The 16,660-nt window shown below is 53.9% G+C and overlaps 11 protein-coding genes across 11 annotated transcripts; 7 read left to right on the top strand and 4 right to left on the bottom strand.

Moving 5' to 3' along the window:
* Positions 1 to 185: 185 nt before the first annotated feature.
* Positions 186 to 503, top strand: MICPUCDRAFT_54846 (uncharacterized protein; the record flags this gene model as incomplete). Its single annotated transcript, XM_003064836.1, has 2 exons — positions 186 to 368; positions 426 to 503. The coding sequence occupies 2 exons, from the start codon at positions 186 to 188 to the stop codon at positions 501 to 503; spliced, it is 261 nt and encodes an 86-aa protein (XP_003064882.1).
* A 602-nt stretch (positions 504 to 1,105) lies between these two features.
* Positions 1,106 to 1,854, top strand: MICPUCDRAFT_54848 (uncharacterized protein; the record flags this gene model as incomplete). The annotated part of the gene is made up of 2 exons (XM_003064837.1): positions 1,106 to 1,117; positions 1,167 to 1,854. The coding sequence occupies 2 exons, from the start codon at positions 1,106 to 1,108 to the stop codon at positions 1,422 to 1,424; spliced, it is 270 nt and encodes an 89-aa protein (XP_003064883.1). The 3' UTR covers positions 1,425 to 1,854.
* A 61-nt stretch (positions 1,855 to 1,915) lies between these two features.
* On the top strand, positions 1,916 to 3,742 carry MICPUCDRAFT_54850 (uncharacterized protein; the record flags this gene model as incomplete). Its single annotated transcript, XM_003064838.1, has 1 exon — positions 1,916 to 3,742. The coding sequence occupies one exon, from the start codon at positions 1,916 to 1,918 to the stop codon at positions 3,740 to 3,742; it is 1,827 nt and encodes a 608-aa protein (XP_003064884.1).
* A 200-nt stretch (positions 3,743 to 3,942) lies between these two features.
* MICPUCDRAFT_54851 (uncharacterized protein) lies at positions 3,943 to 4,713 on the bottom strand (the record flags this gene model as incomplete). Its single annotated transcript, XM_003064896.1, has 1 exon — positions 3,943 to 4,713. One exon carries the CDS (start codon positions 4,711 to 4,713, stop codon positions 3,943 to 3,945), a length of 771 nt encoding a protein of 256 aa, XP_003064942.1.
* Positions 4,714 to 4,833: 120 nt separating this feature from the next.
* On the top strand, positions 4,834 to 5,477 carry MICPUCDRAFT_54852 (uncharacterized protein; the record flags this gene model as incomplete). The annotated part of the gene is made up of 3 exons (XM_003064839.1): positions 4,834 to 4,971; positions 5,134 to 5,292; positions 5,334 to 5,477. The coding sequence occupies 3 exons, from the start codon at positions 4,834 to 4,836 to the stop codon at positions 5,475 to 5,477; spliced, it is 441 nt and encodes a 146-aa protein (XP_003064885.1).
* A 428-nt stretch (positions 5,478 to 5,905) lies between these two features.
* Positions 5,906 to 7,552, bottom strand: MICPUCDRAFT_54854 (uncharacterized protein). Its single transcript, XM_003064897.1, has one exon. It carries the CDS (start codon positions 7,424 to 7,426, stop codon positions 6,278 to 6,280), a length of 1,149 nt encoding a protein of 382 aa, XP_003064943.1. The 5' UTR covers positions 7,427 to 7,552; the 3' UTR covers positions 5,906 to 6,277.
* Positions 7,553 to 8,853: 1,301 nt separating this feature from the next.
* MICPUCDRAFT_54855 (uncharacterized protein) lies at positions 8,854 to 10,408 on the top strand (the record flags this gene model as incomplete). Its single annotated transcript, XM_003064840.1, has 3 exons — positions 8,854 to 9,458; positions 9,541 to 9,819; positions 10,018 to 10,408. The coding sequence occupies 3 exons, from the start codon at positions 8,854 to 8,856 to the stop codon at positions 10,406 to 10,408; spliced, it is 1,275 nt and encodes a 424-aa protein (XP_003064886.1).
* Positions 10,409 to 11,433: 1,025 nt separating this feature from the next.
* MICPUCDRAFT_54856 (uncharacterized protein) lies at positions 11,434 to 12,075 on the bottom strand (the record flags this gene model as incomplete). Its single annotated transcript, XM_003064898.1, has 1 exon — positions 11,434 to 12,075. The coding sequence occupies one exon, from the start codon at positions 12,073 to 12,075 to the stop codon at positions 11,434 to 11,436; it is 642 nt and encodes a 213-aa protein (XP_003064944.1).
* Positions 12,076 to 12,141: 66 nt separating this feature from the next.
* Positions 12,142 to 12,915, bottom strand: MICPUCDRAFT_54857 (uncharacterized protein; the record flags this gene model as incomplete). Its single annotated transcript, XM_003064899.1, has 1 exon — positions 12,142 to 12,915. One exon carries the CDS (start codon positions 12,913 to 12,915, stop codon positions 12,142 to 12,144), a length of 774 nt encoding a protein of 257 aa, XP_003064945.1.
* An 823-nt stretch (positions 12,916 to 13,738) lies between these two features.
* On the top strand, positions 13,739 to 15,498 carry MICPUCDRAFT_54858 (uncharacterized protein). The gene has a single exon (XM_003064841.1). The coding sequence runs from the start codon at positions 14,013 to 14,015 to the stop codon at positions 15,177 to 15,179; it is 1,167 nt and encodes a 388-aa protein (XP_003064887.1). The 5' UTR covers positions 13,739 to 14,012; the 3' UTR covers positions 15,180 to 15,498.
* On the top strand, positions 15,462 to 16,633 carry MICPUCDRAFT_66029 (uncharacterized protein). The gene has a single exon (XM_003064842.1). It carries the CDS (start codon positions 15,876 to 15,878, stop codon positions 16,578 to 16,580), a length of 705 nt encoding a protein of 234 aa, XP_003064888.1. The 5' UTR covers positions 15,462 to 15,875; the 3' UTR covers positions 16,581 to 16,633.
* The last annotated feature ends 27 nt before the right edge of the window (positions 16,634 to 16,660 follow it).

Genomic DNA, 16,660 nt, shown 5'->3' on the forward strand with positions numbered 1-16,660 from the left:
GTCCGAAAGCCTTTTCGCCTCGCCTCCCCTCTCGGTGTCCGTCGCGCGGATCAGGAACCCCGTCCCGCCGCCCAGATTAAGACCGCGCCTCGGCGTCGGTCGACCTTGGTCGACGCCAGGCCGGCCGTCAGCTGCGCGTCCTTTCCCGCCCAAATTCAAATGGACCGAGGTTGGAAGTGTTCCGCATGAACATACGTGAACTCGAGACGGTAATTGAGCAATGCCAGAGCCGATTGGCCCAGCTCAGGGTGGAGAATACGCAAGGCGACGAAGACAGCGACGACGGAGAGGATATCGACAAGGCGGATGCTGATGCTCAAACGCCGCCGATTGAAGCCGCTGAAAGAGGCCACGAGGCCGTGGTCAAGGTATTGCTCTAAGTGCTTGAAACGCCGCTGATTAAAGTAGCTGGAAAAGGCCACGAGTGTGTGGTCAAAGCATTGCTTGAAGCTGGCGCAGACGTGAACGAGGCGGGTGGTGAAGGCGCGACGCCGCTCCACTAGGCCGCTCATGAAGGCCACGAGGCGATGGTCAAGACGTTGATCGAGGCCGATGCGGACGTCAACAAGGCAGCCAACAATAACGGTCAGCCCCCTCTGTACAACGCTGCCTGGCAGGGCCATCTGACAGTGGTGAAGGTGCTGATCGAGGCCGGCGCAGACGTGAACGAGGCAAACGACAACGGCAAGACACCGCTGTACACGGCCGCTGAGAATGGCCACGAGACCGTGGTCAAGGCGCTGATGGAGGCTGGTGCGGTCGTCAACGAGGCAGATGAGTGTTGGTGGGGCAACTTGCCGCTGTGCGGGGCCGCTGTGTATGGACACGAGGCTGTGGTCAAGGCGCTGATCGAGGCCGGCGCGGACGTCAACAAGGCAAACGACAACGGCAGGACGCCGCTGTACACAACCGCTTTAAATGGCCACGAGGCTGTGGTCAAGGTGCTGATCGAGGCCGGCGCGGACGTGAACAAGGCGAGGGAAGACGGTGAGACGCCGCTGTACATAGCCGCCCGAGAATGACCACGAGGCGGTGGGCCACCTCCTGATCGCAGCTGGAGCGACAATCGACGATCTGTTCACTGCTACCCGTCTTGGTATTGTTGATGTGTCAATTCGTCTGGTTGCTGAGGGCGCTGACGTCAACAAGGTGGACCATAACGGCAGGACACCGTTGTACACGGCCGCTCAGAACGGCCACGAGGCGGTGGCCAAGGCGCTGATCGAGGCCGGTGCGGACGTGAACGAAGCGAAAATGGCGGCTGGACGCCGCTGCACGAGGCCTCTCGAGAGGGCCACGAGGCTGTTGTCAAGGCCCTGATCAAGGCGCTGGTCGAGGCGGGTGAGGACATCAACAAGACCGATTTTGACGGCGAGACATCGCTGTCTTGGGCCGCTGATCAAGGCCACGAGGTGATGGTATGAGCGCTGATCGAAGCCGGCGCAGACGAGAACGAGACTAACAATGAGGGCAGGATGCCGCTGCACAAGGCCGCTTCGAACGGCCACGAGGCGGTGGTCAGGGCGCTGATCGAGGCCGGCGCGGACGTCAACAAGGCAAACGACAACGGCAGGACGCCGCTGTACACAACCGCTTTAAATGGCCACGAGGCTGTGGTCAAGGTGCTGATCGAGGCCGGCGCGGACGTGAACAAGGCGAGGGAAGACGGTGAGACGCCGCTGTACATAGCCGCCCGAGAATGACCACGAGGCGGTGGGCCACCTCCTGATCTGATCGCAGCTGGAGCGACAATCGACGATCTGTTCACTGCTACCCGTCTTGGTATGACAAAGTGTGTCATACTGTAGATAGTTAGATAGATTAGATAGATAGTTTGAAAATACCTGTAGTTGCAAGCTGTGACAGGATCTCGCGCTGCGCGAACGAGCGCTTCGTGCGTTGGTCCGCGCGAAACATGTCCGCCGGCGAAGGCAATTGGAATATTGTCATCGACAACTTCGCTGAGGTTTATGATGATGATGATGCACACCCCGAATCTTCGTTATATGTGAACGAGGTCCCTGGGTTCGGTGCGACTGCTACTATAAATGCCCCGACCGGACGGATTATGAAGCCGCGGGTTGAGTCGGCGAGGAATGCCCTCGCAGCCCTAAAAGTCTCTACCGACGTAGTCGGCATCCCCAACTTTGAGTGGAGCGGCCTCACAACGATTGTCTACAACCAGATAACAAGCAAGAAGGATGATCCTCACTACTTCATCAAACTTGTTGCTCAGCATGACACTCACAAGCAGTTTCCAAAGTTCAAGCAATATCTCGAGCATGACGCTGTAAAGCAACAGGCGAACAAATTTAAGCGCGGAGATGCCTTTGCTGATACCATGCTTCCTACTGAAATGAACGGTTTATTCGATTTCGCCAAGACCAATGCGCAGTTAAAAGCTGATCAATCATCTCACGCTAAAAACCTCCAAGGTACTCCTCAAGCCGCTCTTTTCAATGATATGCTTCGTGATCTAGGAAGCAGTGCGCAAGTTCCGACTGTTCCAGGCCAAACGCGTACTGAAGTTGCTGCGAACTTATCAGCTTTTGCGGCAAGAGGACGGGACGTGTATGTTGATGCTTTAGGTGGAGGTGTCGGTGGTGGCGCAGGTGACCTCCCCCACTACGCCTCTGATGCATCATTGGACCAAAGTATGTTGAATGACATTCGCAATTGTGCTTCAGTCGAAAATTTGAAAAAATTCAAAGCATACCTCGATAGCCACCTGAAAGACGGTAAGATGGAAGATCTGCTGTATAATACTTACTGCCACCATCTGCATGAACGACTCACCCATCTGGCTGCGTCTCGCGGAGGGACTTCATTCAATCCTGGTATCTCAGATGTAGCCTCGGAGCGAATATTGAAAAACCATCTGCAAAGAGCACGCGCTCCTCCGCCCGATGGTCGTGGATTTTCTAGTCTTGCTAACTTGGGATACGGAACTTCTCCGTTGAACACTGATCAGATTGCTTTACAGAGTTATGGACATGACTTTGTTGCTGTGAGTGCTAATTTGTTTGACCAAGATGGCCACAACCCTTCTCCAGATTTTCAAACGCCTGATTTACAACTTGGGAAACGGACCAGATCGTCCTTTATTGATACGCCTATGCCTCAGCTTACCCAAGATGCGTTACTTGCGAAGATTGGACTCGTACAGACTTTGCTTAGACCTGTTGGCGTCGACGTTGATATTCAAGTCATTGCTGCGGTGCTTAAAGACGTTGCAGGGTATGATCCTCACGTCGCGGCCGTGATTATATCAGATATAATCCCCGCGATGAACGACCCTTCTTGGAAACACAAAGTTTTACAAGTTGTGAAAAATATTTTTGAATTGAAATCTGATCTGACCCTGCTTGAACTTCGAGACTTTTGCAAGAGTCCTTCGCTTCTTGATCGAGAACCTGTCACTCGAAAGGATTCCAATACAGTGACCGTACGGGAAGCAAAAACTTTCTGCATGACTAACCAAATCTCTTCCGTTGAAGTAGGTTCGGAAGCTTTACTACGTTGTGGACATGACGGTGACGACCTTGAAGCCGCCACACTTGCTAAGGCTATGGACGGGATGCCAGAGCAGGATTATGACTCTTGTCAGCGTGCGTACGCGGCGTGTGTTGACATATTCGACGACGTGGACTTCATCAAATCTTGCCCCGAGCTTTTGTCAAGCTTCGGTGTTTTGAGCAGCATCATAGCTAATAAGAACGAAGTGGTTGAAGTTTCTGATTAGTGCGAGAATAAAACGGCGACGAAGATGGCGTGGAAGGCCTCCTGTACGATAATTGAATGGACGACGACGAACTAAACAATTCGGACGATAGCATGAACGACGACGAACTAGACAAATCGACGACGATAGAGTAGAATTACGTAACGACACGACGACAGAACTACACTAAAATAAACAAACACTATATGTATCGCGCTCCTCTAGTTCCATCCGGTAGCTCGAAGGCACCCCGCACACTCGGCAGGTGTGTGAGCTTCCAGCACGTCGATGACGCGGCGCACGAAATTTGCACGGACGTGTTCCACCTGACGATTGCATTTCATATGCGTTGAAAGAAATATCTTTTCGATCGGCTGAAACCACGGAGAGTACGGCGGAAGAAAATAAACTCTGAGACCGGCGGCGGCGAACATGACGCGCAAAACGTTCTTACGGTGCACCCTCGCGTTGTCTAGAACGATGTATGTCTTTCCTTGCGCGATCATGGCAGGTATGACATAAAACTCGCACCACTGCTCGAAAACATGTCCAGTAACAGTCAGAGGTTGTGGTACAGGTAACGTACAACCTTGCATCACCCCTTCCTTCGTCATGGCCGCCAAGAACATGACTCTGGGGCCAGAACTTCTGCCATCGTCGATCTGACAAGCCCGTTCACCCTTCGTCATCCAACCATAATTTGATCCAACCTCTTCTGACGAGTAAATCATCTCATCTGCCCAAACTCCTTCATCAGCATTTAACATCACTCTGCGAAGCAAGAACATTCGTGTTAAAAGCTTGACTCTCTCTGTGAAGGCGCGCTTATCCATTCGAGTAATTCGCTTGTAACTGATGCCATGTCTCTTAAATGCAGCTCTCACCCCACCTCCTGAAATTTCGATACCGTAATGCCACTGAAGTAGGCTAGCAATTTGATCGGACGTTTTTCGACAACCACTTTCGATGAACTTCGCGCGCACGAACGCCATGTGCTCTCGCGTGATTTTGCAGCCGGTGCTGTGGACACCGTGCGGAAGAGGTTCCGCTCGTCCCGTCTCGCCGACACGTTTCATCAGGTACGCAGCGGCTCGTTCACTCAGGCCGAGTACATGAACGTGGGAGATTTGGAGAGCGGAGTGACCCTGGTTCATCAAGTCACGGACGGTCGCGCGAATCCAAGTTGGGTGCGGTATACCGCGCCAGCGCCATCTCCCGCCTTGCCGATAGTCCGGAAATCGATCCGGGATGTGCGCGACGCCATGTTTTTTTGAAAGGCGCGGCATTTCGCGTCCGCGCCCGCGCCGCGCAAGCGACGTTCGCCGCGAATCTAATAGTTAGACTAGTTAGACTAGCTAGCTAGTTAGTTAGGTAGTTTACTTGGTCGTATCTGACTAATTATCTATCTACAGTATGACTTACTTTGTCATATTGTTGATGTGTCAATTCGTCTGGTTGCTGAGGGCGCTGACGTCAACAAGGTGGACCATAACGGCAGGACACCGTTGTACACGGCCGCTCAGAACGGCCACGAGGCGGTGGCCAAGGCGCTGATCGAGGCCGGTGCGGACGTGAACGAAGCGAAAATGGCGGCTGGACGCCGCTGCACGAGGCCTCTCGAGAGGGCCACGAGGCTGTTGTCAAGGCCCTGATCAAGGCGCTGGTCGAGGCGGGTGAGGACATCAACAAGACCGATTTTGACGGCGAGACATCGCTGTCTTGGGCCGCTGATCAAGGCCACGAGGTGATGGTATGAGCGCTGATCGAAGCCGGCGCAGACGAGAACGAGACTAACAATGAGGGCAGGATGCCGCTGCACAAGGCCGCTTCGAACGGCCACGAGGCGGTGGTCAGGGCGCTGATCGAGGCCGGCGCGGACGTCAACAAGGCAAACGACAACGGCACGACGCCGCTGTTCATCGCCGCTCAAAAAGGCCACGAGGCGGTTGTGAAGGCGCTGATGGAGGCGGGCGCAGTCGTCAACAAGGCGGATAATCACGGTGGGACACCGCTGCACGGCACCGCTCGGAACGGCCACGAGGCGGTGGTCAAAGCGCTGGTGGACGCGGGCGCGGACGTGAACAAGGTTTTCCCTGGTGCCATATCTTCCATGGACGGCGTCCACATGTGCTGGGAAATGTGGCCATCTTCTGAAAGGTACACACAGGCAAAAAAAGTACCCAACAATATAGCGTTTAACGTTCATTCATGCACACTATGGAGATCTTCTATGCCTCGGCCATGACTGGCGCGTGTAGTGACAAGACTTTGGTGATGCACGACAAATTTGTCGAAGCCATGATAAAACAATGAAGAGTTGAAGAAATCTGAGTGCAACTTGAAAGATGATTGTTGTAGATGAGCAGCTGGTAAGAAATATTAAACCAACAGGTTCAGGAAATTCTCGACTTCGTTTGTTCGACCCATGCTGTGCCTGACCTTACGTAACGCTGCCACCGTGCACGCTGGCCCACGGCAGCCTCTTCCCTGTAAAAGAAGACAGTCAGCACGTCCTCCTCCGTCAAGTTCGGTGAACCATCTTCAAGAACTATATATTTATGACCAGCATAACTTGTCCGTTTTATTCTTTGCAATCAACAGTTTTAAAATCATCGGGAGCGGCGTGACGAACATACTGTTCACCTCCAAATCTATGCCATCAAGATAGTATTCTGCAAAATGGTTCCAACCATGCTTTGGAACAACGTTGACGGGTACGACAGTCGACGAAAAAAGTGGCGCAACACTGACAAATGAACTCCCACTGCCAATGAGGATATCTGCGTGCATGAAGTAAAGGAACGTTTCCTCGACACTTATATCCAGGAAAATTGGTTTCTCAATGATACCTCGGAACATCTTTTTATATTCGTCACGATGACTTTCACTTAGCATCCACCAAGTTCCGATTATAAAGTGTTTGACGCCAACTGCTGCGTTAAAAGTGGGCGCCATCAAAGACGCTATATTCTCGTAGTATTCGTCCCCTGGCCTATGTAGCTCTACACTTTGATTTGTCAAATCCCCTAGACGCACATGCCAAACAACGTTCAGAGAGTTAGTTGCTAATCCTATTGGTTTATTTTTCAACCAGGTACCAGACTTGGCCACGTCCTGAAGACAAGGGGCAAACTTACTGAAAGCCAGCCTATGAACTGGCGACAGAAAGCAATTAATGGCCTCGCCATTGAGACCGCCAGGGCATTCCCCATAACTTTCGTTCCATCTACTCTCGAAAATAACTCCGCACTCGCTCGGAATATGTTCAGGTTTTGAAATTAGAGTGCTGCGGAGATTCGAGGTATCGTAATCGTCGTTGACCCAGAGCCGATTTAGACCAAGCATGTTGTTTAAGAACCGATAACTATCCCCAGAGTCTTTCGACTTGATATCGTCAAACGGCTTCATTTTCAAGGAAGCGTTATACAGTGACGCGAGTTGCAATCCAAAAACCAATTCCGAAAGTTGGTGCCCTACGCCACCCTCCTTGGCACGCTGAAAGTGAAGTAATCGTGTGCATTTCTGATCGCGAGCGAGTTTTACTCCTCCACATCGGCTCAGAGGATCGACGACGTGATCATCTTTGATGGCCGATCTTTGTCTGGTAAGAACGTATGCTGACACCAGAAGGGCTGCAACAAAGAATAATGGTTTTGTGGTTTTGTGGGGAAGCGTATTTCTTCTTCCTCTACTTTGCTGACGCATTTCTACGTATTGGACCGCAGCTTCAGTAGCACATATTTGCAGTTACTACCTTAGAAGATAGTGAGTACGACGAAACTGTCTTTTCTAAGGTTCAAGTGTAAGCATACCTTGAACGTGTCCTTTCCTCCAAAGAGATGAACCAGAAGCTACGTTTGTACGAAAGTACGAAAGTACGAAAGTACGAAAGTACGAAAGTACGAAAGTACGAAAGTACAACTACTTTCGTAGATTCGTACGAAATCGTTTTCTTCTTGTATGTTTCTCGTCATACACGACGTTTTTACTTGCACGCATTACACGTGCAAGTAGACGTTGCCGTCAAGGTGGGGAATAGGGGAGAAGGGAACTTGATTTGCAGTGTACGTGTAGCGTGAGGGCGTGTTTCGCGCGATGCTCATCGAGTGTTTTTCCCTGTAGCGCAATCTAAGTGCAAAATACGCAAGTAAGTGTACACGTAGTCACGTACTGTACTTCCGGAAGTACACGTACTCAAGAGTATTTATCTACTCAAACATGCCAAGTGCAAAATACTCAAGAGTATTTATCTACTCAAACATGCGAAGTGCAAAATACTCAAGAGTATTTATCTAGGGCCTACTCAAACTTCGAAATATCCGAATACTCACCAGTATCTATCTACTCAAAAATACTTGTGACTAAATACTCGATACCTACTCACTTGGAATATTTCTTTGAGTAACAGGGTCTGCTACGTACCTTCGAAGGTACGAAAGTACTTTCGTACCTTCGTTCGTACGAAAGTACGAAAGTACGAAAGTACCTTCGAAGGTAGCTAGTTAGCTACCTTCGTACCTAGCTAGCTCTACATAGTACGAAAGTACTTTCGTACGAAAGTACTTTCGTACTTTCGAAAGTACGAAAGTACGAAAGTACTTTTGTTATGATCTCGTATCATATGTACTCCAGGTACTACCTTATCAGCTTATGACGTACTGGGACTACTTAGCCCTACATCCTAATCAAATCGATAACGCCTATGGAGCGTTTTTCTCTTTTTAGCACCTGTTTCACTTCACTCTCACTCAGACTGTAGAGTGTTTGTGAGTTTAATATTGATTGAACAACAGCACGGCGCGAAGGGTGATACACTCCCCTTCCGCCACAGCTCGTGTCCTGCATCGGTGATACACTCCCGATCAGGCACAGCTGCTTCTACTGTTCTCACTCAGACTGTTCCGAAACTAGAGATAATTTATTATTCCGCCGTTGCCGTTTTCGCGCTGAAAAACTGCGATATTAATAAATTTGAAACCAAATCGCCACGTCGCCGTCGCCGTTGACGCGCGCAGTCGCAACGGCAGACCCTGTCGGCTCCGATCCCGGTGCCGCTGCCGTTTGCCAGCGCAGTTTTTCAGTTTCGGCGGGAAATCTCGCGGGTAACATCAGAGAAATTAACGCGCGCGCCGATGACCGCCCCGCCCACCCCCGAAAGCGCGCTCGACGAGGAAGAGTCCGTGTACCTCCCGCCGATGCTCGGCGTCGAGTTCGGAACTCTTGACGACGGAACACCGGAGTGGCGCCCGAAACTCGCGGACGTACCCTCGAATCCGGCCGCGAGGAAGAGATACTTCGTCGCGGTCGCGCTTTGGTTCGCGTGCCGAAAACTGGGGGGCACGCGCGCGGGCACGTGTCACTGGGCCGGGACGCAGAAGCATCTCCTCGAGCAAGCGTACCGTGCATCCGGCGTGACTTATACCGGGCGACCGGCGAACCGGACGAGGCGGGCGAAGACTCCGGCCGAACATTTCTTCTCCGACTGGCCGAACTGGTCGAAGCAAAAAAGTATTCGCGCGACCAATCTCTCGACGGCGAGAGCGCGGCGCGGCGTGCTCGTCGCGTGGTCCGAAGAAGCCCACGGGTTCGTACAGCGCGAGGACGAGCCGGACATCCTCGACGAGGACGCACTCGAGTACGCACTCGGCGAGGCGACGAAAGCGGAGGAGCACGCGCTCGCCGCCGCGGAGCTTCACAGGCACGTCCCCGCGCTTTTTATCTTTTTCGTCGCGTCAGCGTCAGGTCCCGCGTCCTGTCGTGTCGCTGTCGTAGTTTCGGAATCCCACTGACGCCCATTCCCCGGACGCGCGCGCGCGAAGGGCGAGCGACGATATCGTCGCTCGCCTCGTATCCATCAAGAACGGAGCCGGGTTCGGCGCGTCGCGCTCTAGCGCTCCCCCGGGACAGCGGATCCTCGACGCGGACAACGCGGACGCGGCGACGCGGTACGGGCAAACCGCGGCAGCGACCGCGAGGCACGTCAGGGAGACTGCGCACCTCGCGGCGCTCGCGAATGGGCGCGTGCCGGGCGCGGACGTCACGAACATGACGCAAGCGGCGGCTTTTCGGATGGAGTCGAAAAGACTCCGCCTGAACGGGTGCGTATCGGCGATACGCGCGGCTCGAACCCGTCCCCCCCCCCCGTCGTTGTCCGGGCGACGACGTCCCGATTAGGTTTCTCTCGTCGACGAGATCCTTTCCTCGGCGGGGATAATTCTCGGAGCTCGCGACCTCACCCGCTCTTCCCCCCCTCTCTCCCTCCAGCGAGCTCGTGGACCTCACGATGAAGCGCACAGCCTCAATACGACTGGTCGAGGTGCGCCTGATGGACGTCCAGTCGGCGTGCGACGCGGCGGTGGCGGCCGCGGCGGACGCGCGCGCGACGCGGACGATGACGTCGTTGTCGTTGTCCATGGCGAGGAACGTGGAGCTCGGGTACCTCCGCGCGAAGATACCCGTCCCGCCCGCGATCGCGGCGGACGTTCAAAGGTGCGAGCCCTTCTTTCGTGCGTCCTTTATATCGCGCCGCCGGCGGCGCCGGAGATACCGCTTGTCACGGTCGACGCGTTCGTGCGCGCGTCGGACGCGCCGCCGCCGCCGCCGGTGATTGCACGGTGGACTTGCTCGTCCGCGCGGCGAACTCACCCCGACGTCGCGCGCGCGCGGTTGTCATGCCCCATCGACTGACGCGACTCTCCCCGCCCGATCAGACTTCGAGACCGCGACGACGACGACGCGAACGTCGTATCCGAAGCTTCCCGCCGCGTCGACGCCGCGAGAGCGGAGCTCGCGGAAGCGAAGATCCGCGCCCGACGCGAGCTCGCGGAGATCGAGAGCACGTTCGGTGCGTACCCGCGCCCGTACCGCCCATCACGATCGTCCCTCCGCGCGTTCCTCCGTGTTTTCCATCGTCGGGTGCGGGATATCGATCCCGACCGCGCCGCGCGGCGCCGGCGCCGGCGGCGCCGGCGGCGTTTCAAGCTTCATTTTTATGGTGGATTAACCCGCGGCGGCGCCGCGACGCGTCCGCGGGACGCGGTTCGACTCGCGTCCGCCGGGTGACGCGATGGTCTGATTTTCAGCTCGAGCCTCCGCCGCCGCCGTCGCCGGACGCGGTGAACGTCACCGACGCACCCGCCCCGGCCGCGGCGGCGGCTTTTTCGATTCATCTCGTCTTCCGAGAACTAACATCCTCCCTCGGCACCCTCCTCGGACCCGACGACAGATCCCGCGAAATCGATCAGCGGCGGCACCCCCGCCTCGATTCAGCGGTCGGCTGACGCGTCGGGAACGGATCTCGGCGACGGGCGCGCGCTCGACTTCGACGGTGACGTGGACGACGATCTTTTCGTGCGCGTTCCGGAAGAAGCGGAACTGCCGCCGGAAAACAACGACGAGCGCGTCGACGGCGACGGCGCGCGCGACCCCGGCAGCGTCGGCGGCGGCGGCGGGAACGACGGGACTCGCGCGCCTGATCGCGACGAAAACGATCCTCCGGCGCTTCGTGCGAACGGCACGCGAACGCGCACGGTCCGGGCGGCGCCGCGCTACGGGGACGAGTGAGCGACGCGGGGAAATTACTCTCCTGGCCCTGAGCGCGATCGACGGAAAGCGCCCGCGCGCGCGTCCGCCGCGCCGCGCCGGTCGTGATCATCGAGAGAAACGTCTAGTTTCGTGTTTATACATACAGTATGCATTTCAGTTCGATACATCTACAACACGTCGAGGCGCCCGACGACCCGCGCCTCGTGGCCCGTCCGCGGGTCGAGGAGCGCGGGGTCGTTGAAGAACTGACTGTCGTTGCTTCTGAAATTATCGCGCATCGCGTCTTCCTCCCACTCCTCCCACGCCCCCGAGAGATACTTCTCGCCCCGCGGCGCAGTGCCGCGCGTCTTCCAGATGAAGTTCTGAAGACCGCACGCGGCCGCGAAAGCGGCTCCGAAGTGGTTCGGCGACTTCGTGTACGTGGATCCGGGGCAACCCACCATCGGGAAGTTTCGCTTCACAACGCCGATGGAGTACTCCACGACGAACCGGTGTCGACGTTGCGCGTCCGCGGCGCGTTTCTCCTCCGGCGTCTTGCACTTGCTCTGATCGGGCGCGACGTCCAGGTTCGGGTCGGCTCCGATGTACCCCGGGTCGGCCCCAAGTTTCTCGCCCTCCGCGAAGTGCGCGTCGCGATCGACCACGGGCGCGGAATATTTCCAAATTGTCATGTCGTGAGCGCTCCCCGAAGCCGCGGGTTCGACCGCGATGATGACGCCGAATAGGTTGACCACGATCTGGATGTTTCGGCAGTGGTTTTTAGTCTTCCCGCTGTATTGAATCCCTTGCCCGACAGTGGGTTTTTGCATCTTTACGCGCGTCCCGTCGACGTATCCGAATATCCCCGGCATCCCCCCGATGAGATTCCCCGCGACCTATCTTTCCTCCTCGCTCGGCCATTCCACCGTCTTATCCGGCCCATCGATCAGCACGAGCACGAGATTCTCCGCGACATGCGGGTACGTGTTCCCTATCAGCGTCTCGCTGATTCCGAACTCGAGCGCGACGCGTTTCCACGTGATGTTCGACGTCACCGCGTAGAGGAAGAGGAAGAGTTCGTCTTCCGGAGTCAGACGCTTTTTTTTCTTCCGCATTTTCGCGCGAACGTCGCGCTCCGCCGGAGTGCGGGGCACGCGGCCCATCCGCGGGATGTTTAGCGGGAGGGCGAGCGCCTCGGCTAGGGTCATGAGCTCGCCGTCCTCCCGCGTCTGAGTCGCGTGTCGCTTGCTTAATAGAGCGTCGAACTCATCGATCGTGAGGCGCGTGTACGTGATCATGTCCTTGTCGCGGGTCTCGGGAGGTAGTGCGCGAATCATCGCCATCGACTTCGCGCACTCGCGGACGGGGCGTTTAATCGGAGCAACGATGCCGAGATCAGCGCGCGTGTAGTAGGGCTCCTTAGCGGTCGTAATCTTTGATCGTTTTACAGGTGCGAGCAAGGTCGCGATGAGCTCGCACTCCGCTTCCCGGGCCGCTCGACGCTTTATCCCCGCGAGCAGGTTTCGATCGTGCGCGCGCCGGATGCGACCTATCGCCGAGGCGGCCGCCTCCGCGACGTGCCCCATCAGTTCTCCATCTTCGGCGGCGTCGGCGTCTTCTTCTCTGCATCGCCCGCAACCGCGCCCGTGGCACTCTGAACAATCCGACATCGCGCGACGTGTCACTACGCGCGGCGAACGACGCGGTCGATCCGAATGGTGCCGAGTTTTTCCGCTCGGCTTCCGTCTTTTCCGTCGTTAATAAATTTCCCCGGCGTTCTGCCGTCGCGGTCTGCCGTCGCGGGCGTCCTATTAATAAATTCTGAACAGATTTCATCGGCTGCCGTTGCCGTGCGATTTCGCAGTTGAGCCCTGCCGTCAGGGACGAGCCCTAAAACTGCAACGGCGGATTAATAAATTATCTCTACTGTCTTGTCACAGTTTCGTCACTTCGTTATTCCCTGCTCTGTGGCTTACCAGATCCGGCATTACCGTGCGCTCACTTGGATCCAGTTCGCCCCAGGCCTATCCCAGACTCCCCTTGTTCCTTTCGGCACATTCGCGTATTCTGTGATTGTGTATCTTGAACTTGACACGTTAACCCCTGTCACCTCGCGATCGCTCATTGCGAGGCAGACCAAGCGTCTGAGTTCCGGATTTGGTAGTACTACGCGTACTACGTACTACTTCGACTGGCTCGAATCGTAACAACTTTCGTACCTTCGTACGAAAGTACGAAAGTACAACGTTAGTTGTACAAGTACGAAAGTACCTTCGAATGTACCTTCGTACGAAGGTCCGTAGCTCGGTACCTTCGTAGTAGCTAGCTAGCTATCTAGCTACGAATGAAGGTACTTTCGAAAGTACGAAAGTACCTTCGAAGTATCGATCATTATGTACAACAGTACGTGTACATGTACAGAATGACTAGCTGTTCCAAAGATAGATAGCTAGGATACAATTTCGAATAACAAATACAACACAACGCCCACCGTATCCTCCACACGGTCGACAGACCCTGCAGGACCAACACCAGTCGTACTCATACGACCCCACATATCAACGCGAAGGTACGAAAGTACGAAAGTACGAAAGTACCTGTATTACAGTAGGTTTAACACGTACTCGTAAATCTGGGAATAAAATTACCCTGACGAGCTCACTTCACAACTATTTATTACTCGCACCGTTTTGTATAGACTTTGTGGTCCTCAAGAAGACGGATGTCGGGGGTCACGGTTAAGAGTGATATTCCTCAGAGCAGGTAAATGAATCTGCGACGACTCAGGTCAGCCGCACTGCAGGGGGCTATCTATGTCATTGTCTCAATTGTTTTATTTTATTATCTCACGGGACGTCGAACAAGTCAACTCGAAATCCGGGGGCAGGAGACTCAGCGCAGAACCTGGCGAGAATGTCCTGTGTGCTGTGGCGAAGTCTCGAATATTTTACAGAAGATTGGCCCTGCAGATGAGAACTTGTTCTGCTTCGATCTTGATTTCATCGACCGCAAACTACAGTACTATAGAAATGTGACCACATTTAATGCTGCTTTCTCGTACTATTTCGGAATGGCAACACGATTTCTCGCGGACGTTGGCTCGAAAGTGCCAATAAGTCAAGTTATCGTCTGGAGAATAGAAGATAATGCAACGATCCAGCTGAAATTGGCACGCGCCCTCACGGAGAATAACATTGCCGTAGTTGGTCACTCGATCGTGAGGTCTAGAGTGCCCTACCTGCAACACTACATGACGTTCGTTCCAAATTTCCACTTCATTGAAACTAGAGGATTCGTAAATATACTAAAAAAAATCAGAGAAAAAGGCATACGTTTTGAAAAGAGAATTCCCCAGGTTATGTGGGCTGGGTCAGATACAGGAATTCCTTGTGATGGTGAGAGGCCCTGCAGTAATTCGTGTGATGACAGGAAACGCATTAAACTTGTGCGGAATTTTCAAGGATTTTCTTGGCTGAACTTAACCCTTACTAGTCCACACATTAAGGGACAAGGAGTCGTGAATTGTAATTGTTCCGTTCAAAAACAGATTAGTGAGGAATCTTGGGCAGGGTATAGGGGAATTCTGGATATTGACGGAAGCGTTGATGCGTGGGGCTCAAGGTGGCGACTGGAAAGCGGAAGTGTACTTTTTCAGGTTCGTTCTTCTTTCGAAAGTCACTTTAGTGCCAGGTTAGTGAATGGTGTGCACTACGTGCTTCTGAGTGCCAATCTAAGCGATCTTGTAGGAAAGACAACGATTATTACGAGCAATGAGCAGCGGGACATCGGTTATCTTACTACTTTAGCAACAAATGCTCGTGGTGTCTTGAAGACAATATCGTACGATGACGCCGTCCAAGAAGTCGGTATTAAATTAAGGAAATACCAGCACTCGAAGTTTGAACACTCGAAACATGATCCATTACGCGGTTGATGCCCTCACAAAGTTTCGTGACTTGAAAAGGTCGGGAAGACGGTTTTCGGACCCCTAAGGAGCCTTTTTTAAAAAAGCACGGAAGTATGACAAGAAAAACAAAGGCGGTGTACTGTACTGCAGATTTCGATCAAAATATATTTTTCAGCTCGCGGAGAAAATCGCGTCGCAGGGCTGAACGCCGGCATTGGCGCCGCGCCGCGGCACCGCGCCGCGGTCATGACGCGCACGAAGCGACAAAATGAACGGGAGAGAGGTCGTCCGCGCGTTCCACTGGATGCTATGAAATTTAAGCGTCGATGCCACAATACCTCGACTGTTGTTTACAAGGGCGTGCCACACGACATTCTTTAGATCGTATGCAGTGGCATTTGCACTCGAACAGGGTTAGACAGCCGAATAGACTTTCGATAACTTTCCGATGCTCGGTCTGGACTTAAAATCGATCAAGGCGCTGCTGAAGCGCATCGAGAAGAACGATGGATCCGCAATTCCTGGTTTGTACGGCTGTCACGACAACCATAAGCGCTTGGTTCAGCGCGCTCACGCGGTTTACCTACACCTTAAAACATTGGTTGTTGGTTCACGCGTGACCAGCTCGTATCTCAAAGACGTTCTCTACGCGACTTTTGGGATTCGGACGACTGACGTGACTGTCAGAAACGAATTGAGCAGCGAGGGCGTGTCATACAAGAAATGCACGTTTCAAGACAGACGCGCGTTCACTCCACCAAAGTCGAATTGACGCGTCCGCTATGTTCCCTTTTACGTTCATTTTTTTTGTCCATTGACTCAAACGCTCCTCTTCACTTTACTTTGCAGTTTAACGTTCGACGTCTTGGTCTTGACAAACGACGTGGCATGTTTGTAGATGAAATGTACTACAGCGCCCACGCGTGCGGGAGCAAGTACGGGTATGCCAAGACCGACGCGCGTGCTTCTCAACGAGACTTGGGAAAAGGAGAAAGCGAGCACGTCATGTTCATAGCTGCCGTCTCCACTGAAAAAGTGCATTGCGTCATGCCAATTCCTGCACCAGTATCTGTTAACGGCCTCCTTTTTGAGTATTACTGCACGCATTTCCTGATTCCTGAGGTGATTCGGGAGAACAAGACTTACGTGGTCATGGACAACGCTAAGCCTCATCTTAGGAATGTTTTGCGCGCGATTTTCGCTCTGCACAACCTGGCTGTGTATTTTTTGTCTCCGCACTCTCCTTGGCTACAACCAATCGAGAAGATCTTTAACATCGCGCACGTGAAGTGCAACATGGACGTCGAGCACACGCGATCTTCCTTCATTCGAAATGTTATACAGGTCATGGAATGCATATCCCCAGATGAGTGCGATGCGTGTTGGAGGGTGACGGGATGGACACGAGTCTGCGTTCGATTTATGTAGACTAGTCTAGCAACTTAAAACAAGTTTTATTCAATCGTTCGTAACTGTATTTCATTCGGCGTCGTGTCTAAAAACGTCGT

The sequence above is a fragment of the Micromonas pusilla genome, assembly GCF_000151265.4.
Source record: "Micromonas pusilla CCMP1545 genomic scaffold MICPUCscaffold_19, whole genome shotgun sequence".
Classification (NCBI taxonomy): domain Eukaryota; kingdom Viridiplantae; phylum Chlorophyta; class Mamiellophyceae; order Mamiellales; family Mamiellaceae; genus Micromonas; species Micromonas pusilla.